At 38.9% G+C, this 12,886-nt stretch overlaps 1 protein-coding gene across 3 annotated transcripts in view; it reads right to left on the bottom strand.

Moving 5' to 3' along the window:
- LOC113543513 (roundabout homolog 1) overlaps positions 1–12,886 on the bottom strand; it is a 193,568-nt gene that overhangs the window by 32,053 nt on the left and 148,629 nt on the right. For all 3 annotated transcript variants that reach the window (XM_026941778.3, XM_026941779.3, XM_026941780.3), the window contains 4 exons: positions 10,266–10,423; positions 2,452–2,572; positions 809–947; positions 317–444 (listed from right to left, as the gene is read on the bottom strand). In XM_026941778.3, coding sequence (XP_026797579.3) covers positions 317–444; positions 809–947; positions 2,452–2,572; positions 10,266–10,423 — 546 coding nt within the window. The remainder of the gene's footprint in view (positions 1–316; positions 445–808; positions 948–2,451; positions 2,573–10,265; positions 10,424–12,886) is intronic.

Below are 12,886 nucleotides of genomic sequence, written 5' to 3'. Positions count from 1 at the left end.
CTCAGCACAGCAAACACAAAGACAAAACCAGTGCAGCCAAACTCAGTCACAATTTTTAATCCAATTTATAAGCTGATTACAAACTGTGTTTATAAAGGCTGTATCAGTTACCATTAAATGGCGCTGTGAGGACGTGAAGTCATGCAGTGGCAATGCTATGTCAGAGATTGAGTGATGAAGGAGACTGGCCCAGGAACAGCTGAGCTTTGGTTTATTTTCTTGCCCATGCAGGTTCGGCTCTGCAGCTACCTCCATGTGCTGCGGCAGGTGTGTTGGGGGTTGAGTGGCATGTGTGTGTGTGTGTGTGGATTCTCACCATGCACAGTCAGCGTAGCGGAAGCCTCAGCCTTGCCCACCATGTTTTCGGCTAGGCAGCTGTAGGAGCCCACGTCAGCCGGAGTTACACGTCGCAAGCTCAGCGTGTGGTCTTCAAGGATTTCGTACCTATAGAAAGAAGGCAAAGTGTGGTGAAACAAATCTAACCAATATACACATAAACACAGTTTAAATCCTTTTCAAATGCTAGATCACATTTCTGTCATCTACCTAAAGTTGGTCAACACCCAGTGACATGAACATCCCCTCTAGTGTCACTGCGCTTCATGTTTTTCGGCTTTCATTACTGATTCAACTCACAAAGGGCTGAGGATAATTAGCTGTTAAAGCTGAATCAGGTGTGCTCAAGCATAAAAAAAATGTTTAACTGTGCAGAGCAAGAGCATTAGCACTCTTTCACATTCTGAACTGCCTTCAAGAGCACACGATAGGATCTGGGAGATCCAGGCTGCCCAAGGGAATGAAGCCTTACCTCCCCTTTGGTAATTCTCCATCTTCCTTCCTCCAGCGGACGGTGGGAAAAGGATCACCGCGGGCCTCACAGCGAAACTCCACATTCTCATCGGCCAGCACCACCACACTGGTGGGCCTCCTCGTGAAGCTGGGTCTCTCTGGAAAACACAAGCATACCTGTTTTGTAGTTTAAAAAATGGCACTGATTTTCCTGAACATGATGAATGGGTAGAAATATTGTAAAAAAAAAAAAAACTGTCAGCATTTTATCACTAGCACTAAAATCACTATTCCTAAACATATCGTCAACAGAAAAATGTCAAAGTTAAAGGAATATTCCAGCATTGTTTCAGCCTAATACCTATCTACCAAACCTGTAGTGTATGTGTGATTACCACTGATGAGAATCTCAACACATTTTCCTGTACTGAGTAAAGAAGACAATCAATTTATGCAAAAGTCACGTATAATGGAAGACTAAGGGTTTTTTTTTGTGTTAGTTTATGCAAAATGGGTTTTAGTAGAAAATTTTCATGAATTCTTCAGTCAAAGTGACAAAGTGACAAATTAAAGGGAAAATTAAAATGGTGGCTCTGTTATGCTGTAGAGAGCATTTATTTATTTTTGCTGGCATGGTTTTGGCATGGTTGAAATCCTTTGTGTGGCTTTTGTTAAATACTTTTTTTTTCTATCATTATTGTTCATTATTGTTACTCTTCATAAATTACACAAAGGTTTTCAACAGTATAAAAAAATCTGTAAATATTTTATTTGTTCCCATTATTATTGGTTGCCAGGGAATAATTAATATCTATATACAGATGGTCATTTGACTGAAAACAAAAAGGGTCATCTCTGACTTTTGCACAGTTATAAAGTCAGGTATCTTCAATGTTTACTGACAGACATCATCAAATGCCCTTAGACTAACAATGTAAGTGAGCTTTAAGTAAACAGGTTCGATGTTCTTTTCTCAACACAGTACATGTCATGTGTCCTGGATGGTGATTAAGGTGAGAAAACGCCTAAGTGTTCATGTAGTCCAGCAATTTTCATCAAAGGGAATGTAAAGTATGAAAAACATAATTAAGAATAAATGAAAAAATTCACACATTAATCCTTTTAGGAGTTGTCTGCCCACACATTCCCAGGCACTCCTGCGAGCCTCCGATCTGTTGCTTCAATCAGCAGCATTATTCTATTAGCACTAAATGTTTTTACTTGCTTTTCTAAATGTGTGCATGCTGGCTCTGGGCCCAGCTGATCATGTGATAAGGTGTCTAGGCAGGCAGGCAGGAAGTGTTTTCTGTTAGAGGAGATGGATAAAATGAGAAGTGAAGGGGAGGAGAGTTAGGGGGACAGTGAGGGTCAACAGTCTGGGCCAGATCAAGAGAGCACAGCTGGTCTGGACCTGGACAGACTAATAGGTCAAAACACAGGGATCAAAAGGCTGAGTGAAGAAAGAGGGAACTGAGAAACAGCTGCACAAGCAGGTCCGTTATTACGTAGCTAAACCCTTTCAATTTGCCAAACAAATGAGAGGAAGCACATCTACTTCTCCAATTAGAAAGATGGTGGGACTGTCCCACACTACAGCCACAGCCGAGGAAGATTAAGGCACAAGATAAAGAATGCCTGAAGCCAGAATACAGGTGTGTTTACCTAAAACAGTCAGTTCAGCAATCTCACTCTCCCGCTCTCCCACCATGTTGGTTCCCACACAGATGTATTTCCCAGCATCACTCTTCCTTGCATTAGTAATCATCAGCTTTCCACCTCGGATCTGAAAAATAAGATAGAGAGAGGCATTAATTACCAGTGCAAAATGTTGGAAGTGTTTGTTGATTTTTTTTCTTCTACTACTACTACTACTACTACTACTGAACTGTGCTTGGCCCCCTAATAATAATAATAATAATACACATATTTTTCACATTTCAAAACTGCAAAGATGATTACAATGCTTGAGAACATACACAGTGTAGCACACAATTTCTGAAAACCCAAATTCTTAGAAAAAGGTTAACAGACAATATTATTAACATCAAGGTAATTGACAAGGAAACAGAAGAACAAGAGAGAACCAAATTAAGGGTTAAGGTAATTGAAATGCCTGAGTCTTAAAATTAATTTTAAAGATAAAATCTGTGTGGGACTGGCTGACTGTTAGGGGATTTTGTTTAATTTGAATTTTAATCTAAATTTAATTAAAAGTCTTTCATTTTTAGTAAGGAAAGGATAAAGTAGAGTAGAGAAATTAAGGCTTGGTTCTGAGGTGGCATTTCATTCTTTTTTTTTTCCATAACACTTCTTTTGGCAATGTATGATTAATAAAGATAAGTAAAGTTATGTGATTTTAGTGTTTAGTGTTTTTTTTTTTTTTTTAATTTTTCGATTAAAAAAGTATTTAAATCTGCATTGTTTTTTATTGGCCTCACTGTTCTCTGAATATTGCAATCATTATCAGCACTTATAAAACCCATATGGATCAATCACTAATTTTAATTAGATAAAAATGTCCATGACTGAATTGTTGTAATGTTTCAGCATTATTATTGCTTCTTAACAGTATATCAAAGAGCTGATTTCAACATATATGTGTCTTTGGTTCTCATATTGAGAGACAGCAGCTGAATGCTATGTTTAAAACATCCAAAATTAGTTTTAAAACTTCATTATATCTCTTGTAAATGAAGTAGTGATGCAACTACACAGTCTGCCAAGAGACATCTGAGCAGCCAAGTGTCCAATTACTCATGTTTCCCTGAAATGATCTCCTGAAATTAACCTCACAGTCATTATTTAATTTACATTCAAAGTACTGGAAAACAGAGCCAAAATAACAAACACTATCACTGACCAAATTCTAATGAACTGCACTGCAGAGATAAACTGAGAAAAGTATCGGATGTCTGATGCCATATAACAAGTGACTGTTCACTGAACAAAAACACTCTACATTTACAGTAAACCAGGGTTTTCCAAATTGGGCCCCAGGGACTCCATATTTTTTGCTTTCTCCCAGCTCTCAACGTACTGGTACCTGGTATTCAGTTTCCTTAAATGCTTTGTTTAGATGTGTTGGGAGCTTGGACAGTGCAGAATTGTGGACCATCTGGGCTCCCTAAGGATCAGTTTGGGGGAAAAAACTGCAGTATACTATGTCTGGCAAATTTCAAGCACTACTTTAAATGTTTAAGGCAATCAAAGCTTTAGCAGCTGTTGTAACTGACACAGTTAGCTATATGTCCTTAGTCCTCAGACATAACAAAAACCACCCCTCAACATATATGACAAAATTCAACACACTTTCTACCAGTTTTTTTTTTGTCCTAAAGCACATAATTCCAAGACAATGTTGATACACATTTGTGCATTTGTTTAGCCATAATTAACGGAGTGCTAGAAAGCTGGGGAGGTTTGAAGAGCACTCGAGCATGTCCAAAAACAAGTGGAGACCTCATCCCACAGGTCTGAGCTCTTATGAGTGTGAATGTCTGGGAGAGGTTTCAGTCAGAGCTAATCGCCTGGCGGGCAGATTTATAGCAGCTCGTCTGACTGCCCCTCAGGCCAGAGTCGGAGGACGCCTGAGGCCTGACCTCCATGCTCCACGAACTGACACATTCCTCAAGCTCGTAAAAGGCACTTGTGTGCTTTAGTGGAGGCCACAAAGGTGCCCTAGAGGAGGAGAGAGTTTCAAAGACGCTCAGTTCTTTAGTGAGGGCTAGGCTCAGCCCTGCTGGGAGAGAAGGGTTTGAAGTGTCATCACGTTACCACTCATTTGACAAGGGCTGGGGCCTCAGTGGTGCTGAATTGAGAAAGACAGCTCTCAGGTTATATGAGGGTGTGTTGGTGTTTCCAGAAACCAGATTGTGAGAATTATAGGTGTACATCAGTTACCAGGTCATACTGTATATAACATACACAAAAGACAATCAACATACACTACCAAAACAGATTATATATACACCAGTGCATGAACTGTCACTGTACATTTTTTTGAAAATGCTTCATTAATACTTCATTAAGATTTTACCCAGAAAGCACATACTATAAGAGAACAACAGTCCAGATGAGACATTGAGGAGAACATCCGGAAGCAGGGAACAAAGCACAAACCCTCTGAAGAATAAACATCTGATGCTCTCACATGCCAAACACATCAGACCACAAGAGAAGGTACAGGACAGAATCAATCATTCCTTCACCTCCTCACCCTCCTTCCTGTCTCTTTCCTTCTGTACCTCTTCTCTATTTTTTACTCTTTGCTGTCCAACCGTATACTCTGATCATCAACTGCAGCACATGGGAAAGAGTCTGTGAGCATGCTAATGTCATCTTGTTATTGGGATAATTTGAAGATGCTCTTTGTTGGGTCTGTGGCTCATATTAAAGCCATCTTACCATCTTTCTTAATACAAAATGTGTTAATTTTCACAAAGACTTGACCTTTAGCTATCTCCTTTGAACATTCTTCTACAAATATAAATATAGAGATTATAGTAGAGTCCACTTAAATAAATCAACACCTTTTAGAGACCTACACTGTTTGCAGGTCCTACAGTCAGCCTCTGATAATACAGTACATGCTGTCATGGCGGAATATGAGACTTAGGCTCTGGGAATTCTTTAATATTGCTGTAGAGAGAATATTTCATTACAGCTAATTCATATTTTCTGCACTTTTGCCAGCCTCCATGTGATATATGATGAGTTTAATATATTTACAGAACATTCTCTATTATTTGGGTCAGAAATTGCAATGGTCCTTTTGTGCAGAAACCAGATTTCAGGTCAAAAACAACAGATTGGGGATTTATTGTTTTCAGCTTTTCCACTGCATCAATATTGTTGGAAAATTCTGGAAGCTCTCAAACCACCCTTAAGTGAAAAGCTGCATTGTTTGCTGAAAAAAGCTTAGCTAGCTTTTCAAGTCCACTTCTCCTCTTATATATATATATATATATATATATATATATATATATATATATATATAAAATTCGTAGCAAACGGTTTGCTAGTTTTTAGAGAAAGCTGTATTTAGCTAGATGGGATATTTTTCTTTCAGAAATATCTAATTCTAGCTAATTCTCTTTCTCTTTCTTTTCCCTTGTCCATTTTGTCCTCTTTCACAACAAACTGTTGCAAAAACATTGAATGAACAACTGTGAGCATGTAAAGATAGATACCCATGTCTTAGCCTTTGTGTTCTGTTTACGACTTAGTATGGTTGTGTCCTGTTACTTCAGGTTATTTTCTTTTTTTTTTTCATCTCCATGATGACCAATAAAATCAATCCTGATCAACATGAAGGCCCCAAAAGCTGTTTACATGCTTGAGGATCCTCCTTATGGCAGGTGTGTGTGTAAGTGATGGAAGGAATGGGACAGCCACCAACATCACCCTTTTGGTTCCATTTGACTTTAACATATGATGTATTTCTTAGAGGATGTATCAGACAAGGATAAGACCGGCAATTTCCTGCACGCCCACACACAGGGGGAATCAGTGGTCAGTGCAGAGTGACTACAGGGAAATCATCAAAATGGAATGGAAACCCCAGTCCTCATCATAAGAATAAATCCCAAGAGCATGGGGCACCAAAAAAATCAGCCGTCTACTGGGATAAAAGCAAGAACAGATAAAAGAGTCCAGGCTAGTCCTATGGTGACAAAGGAGAGAGAGAGAGAGAGAGAGTGAAGTCTATCCACTGATATCCACGAATGAATACGAAAAAGTGGAGAGAACAAATCAGAATGGAAATTTCCTTTGTTTCAATGCAAACACCCGATCCTACCCCAAACACCTCATTTTTCATGTCACACACAGATACAGAGTGTCCATCAGTCTTTCCCTGAGGATGAGAGGACCTGTCAGGGAAATGTCCTTAAGAATTATTCTTTCTACTATGAGTCTCTTTATGGCCTTATTGTATAGGATCCTGTGCACAATGAAAACCAATTCCACTCATTTATTTAAGGATTGCATTACGCACTAGCTTCTGTTAATTATAGTAAGGGTGTACCAAATCACTGTCTTTTATCTGGCAGGAAAAAGGCTAGGAGTTGGGAGTGTGGTCTATACACACACACACACACACACACACACATACCACATGATGCTTTTAGCTGCCTCATGTAAATGTGTAACCTCCAACCAAGGGCTGTTAATCTCTTGCCTTTCATGGGTAATTACAAATAGATTAACGGCTTGATCCCAAAACACAATTCAACAAAATCTCCATTTTTCCACCTAGACACTTTGCATTCTTTGGAATAACTGTAATTCATAAGGAAGCAAATATTTACAATAAGACAACAGGATATTATGTGTGAATAATTTTACTCTTCAGCAATACTAGCAATTAACTAGTCTTTCTAATTAACAGTGAATGTTTTAATGTTAGCAATACATCTGACATTAGTTACAACGGGTTATTGCTAATAACATGATATCAAATGTTCTCTGCTGTTGCTCACTCTTTTTTTTTTCAAACTGTCTTTGCTTAAAGAATCATATTCACTCTTATTTCCTCTTATTTACATATTCACCCACAATGTCATCCATGTTGATTTTCAAATGTACATATCTGTAGATACGTACTTGAAATAGGAAAGTCATTGAAAAAATGTTCTGTAGATCACTGATACAGGATAATTACATGCTACTAGCCTTTATACCCTAGCACTGTTGAATTCTTGAATCTGATTGGTCAGAGGGTGTTAATTAATTTTCTATAAAAGCACGGTTCTGACAATAGTGCTGGCTGTAATTCAAATCACAGGATTATATTAATGAGCTTGCTGTAATATGTTATTGTTTCTATAGGAATAACTAATTTACAAGAACATGCATGGCAGACATTCCACAAAATCTATGCTTAATAATAAATTGATAAAAGAAAAGCATTGTCATTTAACAAAGAACTTCATATAATCATTGATATGAAAAAGGTTTCTGCAAGTAGAAACTGAATGTTTCTGTAAGTAGAAATTGAATGTCTGGAATGTCAGCCCTTTGGAACAGTCAGTAAGTTTTCTGCTACCGGAAACTCTTCAGGACAGAGGACTTTCCGATTTCTCAGTAGCATGACAAGTCGTGTTTTTTCTTTTTTCTTATTAACTTCAAGAGTGAGAAAAAGTCAGGTGTTTATAGCTTCTATAATGTAAGTGCTAACAGGAAGTAATTCGTCTCGCAGACGTTCCACCACATTAAATGTAACTATAAATGGTTAAAACGGTTGAAAGAATATTGTGTATGTTGTCTAAAAGTACGTATGTTGGCAAACTGGTACGTATAAGAGGAATGGCTGGGTGTAGTGTTATAGGAAAATAGTTAATGACAGAATGGTGTGATGCAGCCTGATATGAAGCAAAGTTCATAATTTTCCAACAACAAACTATTAGTCAATATTTTCAATGAAAAAACATTTATTTACGTGTATTTTTAAAACAGTAAATAGACAAGAAAACCACTTGGCAAGCAAGGAGCAAAAACAAGCAAGCTGGTGTTGACAGAGTGATTATTATTTGAATCAAACTGGGACACTTTCGTATTTTATACTCATGTTACTCTGATAAAAGCACCATTTCCTCAACTTTTATTCCTCCTTTTCCTGACTTTCCATAGAATCCATGAAAAGACATATAAAGAAGTCCTTTTTCCAAGCTTCTGTTAAAAACATTAACTGGCAAATACATGTGACACCCACACACACTCCCACACACACACATGCACTTCACAGTCCCCTGTGGAGTTTGCTGCGAGTGTGAAGCATCTTCATAATAAAGACATGAAAGAAGCTTCGGTCCTCGTTAAGAGCTTCTCCACTGTCTTCTGAGGTCAGAGCTCCCTAACAAGCAACCAGGTGTGATCGAATCCTCCCCCACTCCACCACACACACTTAATTAAAAGTGACCGATTGGCAGGAGAGGCTTGGCCGTGCTCGATAAACTACCAGCTGAGTAGCAATCTCAATCCTTCCCTGTTTTACGTCTTACTGGTCTGCATCCTAAATCAACACGTGGCAGGTCGATCTGCACATGCAGCTTTATCTTAACCCACTGCTGGGGCATAATGGAGCAGACATGTCATTCCTAATGGCCCCTGTATCAGCATGTAATACGCAAACACATAAACAGCATGTCGGCGTAGATAGCACACTATGTGAAGAATAACTAGCTGTATGGCTTCACGGGAGGATCTCTTCAAATGGACTGGGTTGCAAATGTGAAGAGTCTTTAAAAGCTTAACTCACTAAAACTGTCCCTTGATTTGTCTGAATTACTATTAATGCAATTAAATTTTAACCCAAAAATAAATCAAAGCAAAACAGGAAAAAGCTAGAATCTGATGGTACAGGATTTTTTTTTATTATTATTATTTTTTAATAGTCCCTCTGTGAGAAAGCTGAAAGGTCCTATTTAGCTATGGTTCTCAAAATGGAGTGCATGAAAAATAGCCAGGGGGTACATGGAATTTTTTTTTTTATTATTTTGTTACAGTGGTGGACTTCACATTATTGAGTTCTTATATCTTATATTATCTTATTTGACTAATCCCTTGAATTGAATGGGTTTAATCCAAACCACAGTAACTCAAAAACAAAGAAAAAAAAAAAGACAAAGAAAGGAATAAAAAAACCTATATGGCTTCAATACACGGACAGCAAAATTTTAATGCATACATTTTAATAATGTGCATTGTAAATCATTGTAATGATTGGATTATGTTAATAAACAAGGGGTCCATTGATTTTCTTTATAGTAATACGGGTCCCTGGCTGCAAAAAAGACTGAGATCCCCAGCTATATGGAATCTTATAATAGTGTTTCTTTATCAGACAGACCTCTTTTACAATGATAAGAACTTTAACCTATCCAAAGAGCCATTGCAGAACCTTTGAAGAACATTTTTTCCCCCAACCCCTTATACTTTTCATTCAAAAGGCATTTTCTCCATGTACTTTTTCAGTATTTGGTCTAAAATGCAACCTTTTGTGATTTAATTGTAACATTCTTAAAAAAAACAAAAAAAAAACCTTTTGAACCAAAAACACAAGAAGTCCAAGAAAATGATTGCTGTAGTCCAGAGACGTCCAATCTTATCATCAAAGGGCCGGCACGGCTGCAGGTTTTAATTCCAACTAAGCAGGAACACACCAGATTCAGCTCATCAGTCGCTTGAAAATCAAGACCAATCGATTAAACAAGTGGAGTCAGATGTGGTACTGCTGAGATGCATTGAAAAAATAAACACAATGCATCCAGATTGGCTCTTTGCAGATAAGATTAGACATCCCTGCTGTAGCCAAAACCCAAATTTATTTATTGTTCAGGGCTCAGTGGGCTTAGAGGAGCTCTAAGGACAGCTGTAGTAAATGAAATTTGAAAAAAAATAAAAAACCAGTATAAATAAGGAAAATGCAGATTAGCACTCTGAAACGGAACTAATGGTATGGGCTTGTTCCAGCTCACCGTTATGCGCTCGTCTCGGTCGTTTATGTTGGCTCCATCCTTCCTCCAGGAGATGGTGGGCTCTGGGTGGCCACGAGGGGGCTGGCATTCCAACACAGCCGGTTCCCCCTCAGCCACCATCACATCAGCAGGGTTCTGTCTGAAATCATCACGCAGGACTGGAGACAGAGAAAAAGAGGAAAAGATTGTGGTAATTTAGCATCATCTGAGTGAACATAGTTTTCTCACACACACACACACACACACACACACACACACACACATGTTTGTCTTACTATCATTGTGAGGACCTTCCATTGACATAATCATTAATGCAACTATTTAATGCTATGTCTACCATTAAACCTAACCCTAACATTAACCTCTATAACAAACATTTTTTTTTTTTAATATAAAAGATGTAGTTTTTGTAAATAGGCAGTATTGCTATCCTTGTGGAGACATTTGGTCCCCTCTAAAATGTAAAATCATGCCCCCATACATGCACACGCATGCACACACACTCTTCAAGGACTCTAGCTTGCCTCGTAGTCCAAAGGTGATACGGAACAAAAAAAGCAGGGATCACAGACAATCACTCTGAGGGAACTGACGTTTTTCTGTCGCACTTGACTACACTTTCATCATGGAGAGAGCACGAGATACGCCACTGGACTCATCACCCGCGACCAAACTAAGTGGCTGTGAGAGGTCAATCACATCAGTTGAGGAGTGAGGAGATGAGATTGAATCAGAGGAGGCCCCGGGGAACACGGGGAGGTGTTGAGTGGAGTGGAGTGGGGCTGGGAACTAAAAGCTACGTAGCCACCTCTTCTCTTCCTTCTCTCCGATTTAACTCTTCTTCCTGCTACTCTTTATCGCTGTCTTTGTTTCCTCTATCTAACCGCTCCTTGATAGTCTTATCCAGGTAAATATTTACATAACAATCAGATGTGACTCCCACTAGCAGTTCTGTTTGAGGCATGCCGAGACAAAACACAGCGCTCATTAGTTAGAGCTTGCTGATTGTGCGTCAAACAGTCGAGCCTAGAGACGGGCTGATACCTCGCAACAGCAATTACAACACTCTGACACATCTCCAAAAGCTTTACTGCCCATTAGCCGAAACGAGTCAATACATCACAGTACAATAATGACGCCAAGAGCTGCTAATCAGTCAGAGACAGCACAAACACCACGACTGAGCAATTTTCTATATTTTATTTCTGCCTTTCTGTTTGGGCAACAAAGACTCAGAGAGGCAGATAAGTGACAGCCAGATGCTGTAGCAAGCTTTTGAAACAGATTTCAAATAATTCAAAAAACACTGCCAATTAGATAGCAAGCATGTCATTTTGTCATTTTGATATGGCCATATGGCATCAAAACGCATCCTATTCGGTGCGCCTCGCTGAAAAGACTATTCAAACATGAATGCTACATAATGCTGACATCTACAGGTATCTGCAGCATATAATTTGTTGAATTATGTATCGCTTCACAGGCAGAGGCCACGTCTGAAGCGGCACTGGAGGAGCCCTGCGCAACAGTGATGAAAAAGGTAATTTCATTTCTGCCGTTTTCATTAAATCACTAAGCTGAGGAGTCAATAATCATACTCCCAATAGCGGGAATGTGTAGTCTGATCTCGGGAGAGGGTGCTGTCATAACCCGCGTTCCTCGTCTGTGCTGTTCCCCCCCACTAACCCACCCCCCTTCCTCCTCTTAGTCAGAACCCTCGCCTGCTGCTCTCCTCCAGGAATCGTGAAACAGATCCCATTACACAGCATAGGATTACACTGAAGGAGCCTGCACTACATCACAGTACATTATACATGCATTACACACCAAGGCATTCCTCAACAACGCGTGTGGTGTGTGTGTGTGTGTGCATGCTTTGGTATGTTTGCCTTGGAAAGTCTGCTTCCTCTGCACAAAAACTTGGGAATTTGGGAAATATATATTATGATACAGCAGGACATTTTCTCTTCAGGATTGCTGAAGTTTTCCTAAAAACATCTAAAAGTCACTGTCATTGTTTGAGGAAGCCTAGTATGTCTGTTTGAAACTGTACCCTATTCCCTATGAAGTGCACATTTAATATACATATTTTGTGAGTTTTGCAATTGTGTATGCAGTATTGCACTCCAATACGTTAGAGTCCAAATGATGTACCCAGAAGACCCATAATGCACTTTGTTGTTTGTATGGGATAGGGTGTAGGGCACCAGCAGTGTTTATAAAAATAAAATATTTAACAAGCAATAAGAGGTGACAACAAGTAATAAAATCTACTGTCCAATATTAGCAAAGACTGATATTGAATATATTGTGATATTGATATGTTTTTTTAGTATTTGCAACCCACACCACATTCATATCCTCCTGACCCATATGACAGCAAAGAGTGTGGTTTTGTCCACAGCTGCTCAGCCACTACATTTTGATTCTCACCCAATGGGCTTCATGCACTGAAATTTCAAGGACAAAGGCCAGACAAAAACCCAGGCTGTGATAAATAAAATAAAATTTAAATGAATGTTGTGTGGACAGCCCCTGTCAATAGATTAAATAGCCTAGCTTTTGTCTCTGCAGTAACTTTTATAGAAATGCTTTGGCTTTGCCATTTCTGTAATTACAGT

This window comes from Pangasianodon hypophthalmus, chromosome 17, assembly GCF_027358585.1.
Source record: "Pangasianodon hypophthalmus isolate fPanHyp1 chromosome 17, fPanHyp1.pri, whole genome shotgun sequence".
Lineage (NCBI taxonomy): Eukaryota > Metazoa > Chordata > Actinopteri > Siluriformes > Pangasiidae > Pangasianodon > Pangasianodon hypophthalmus.
This window is presented reverse-complemented; position numbering and strand designations above follow the sequence as displayed.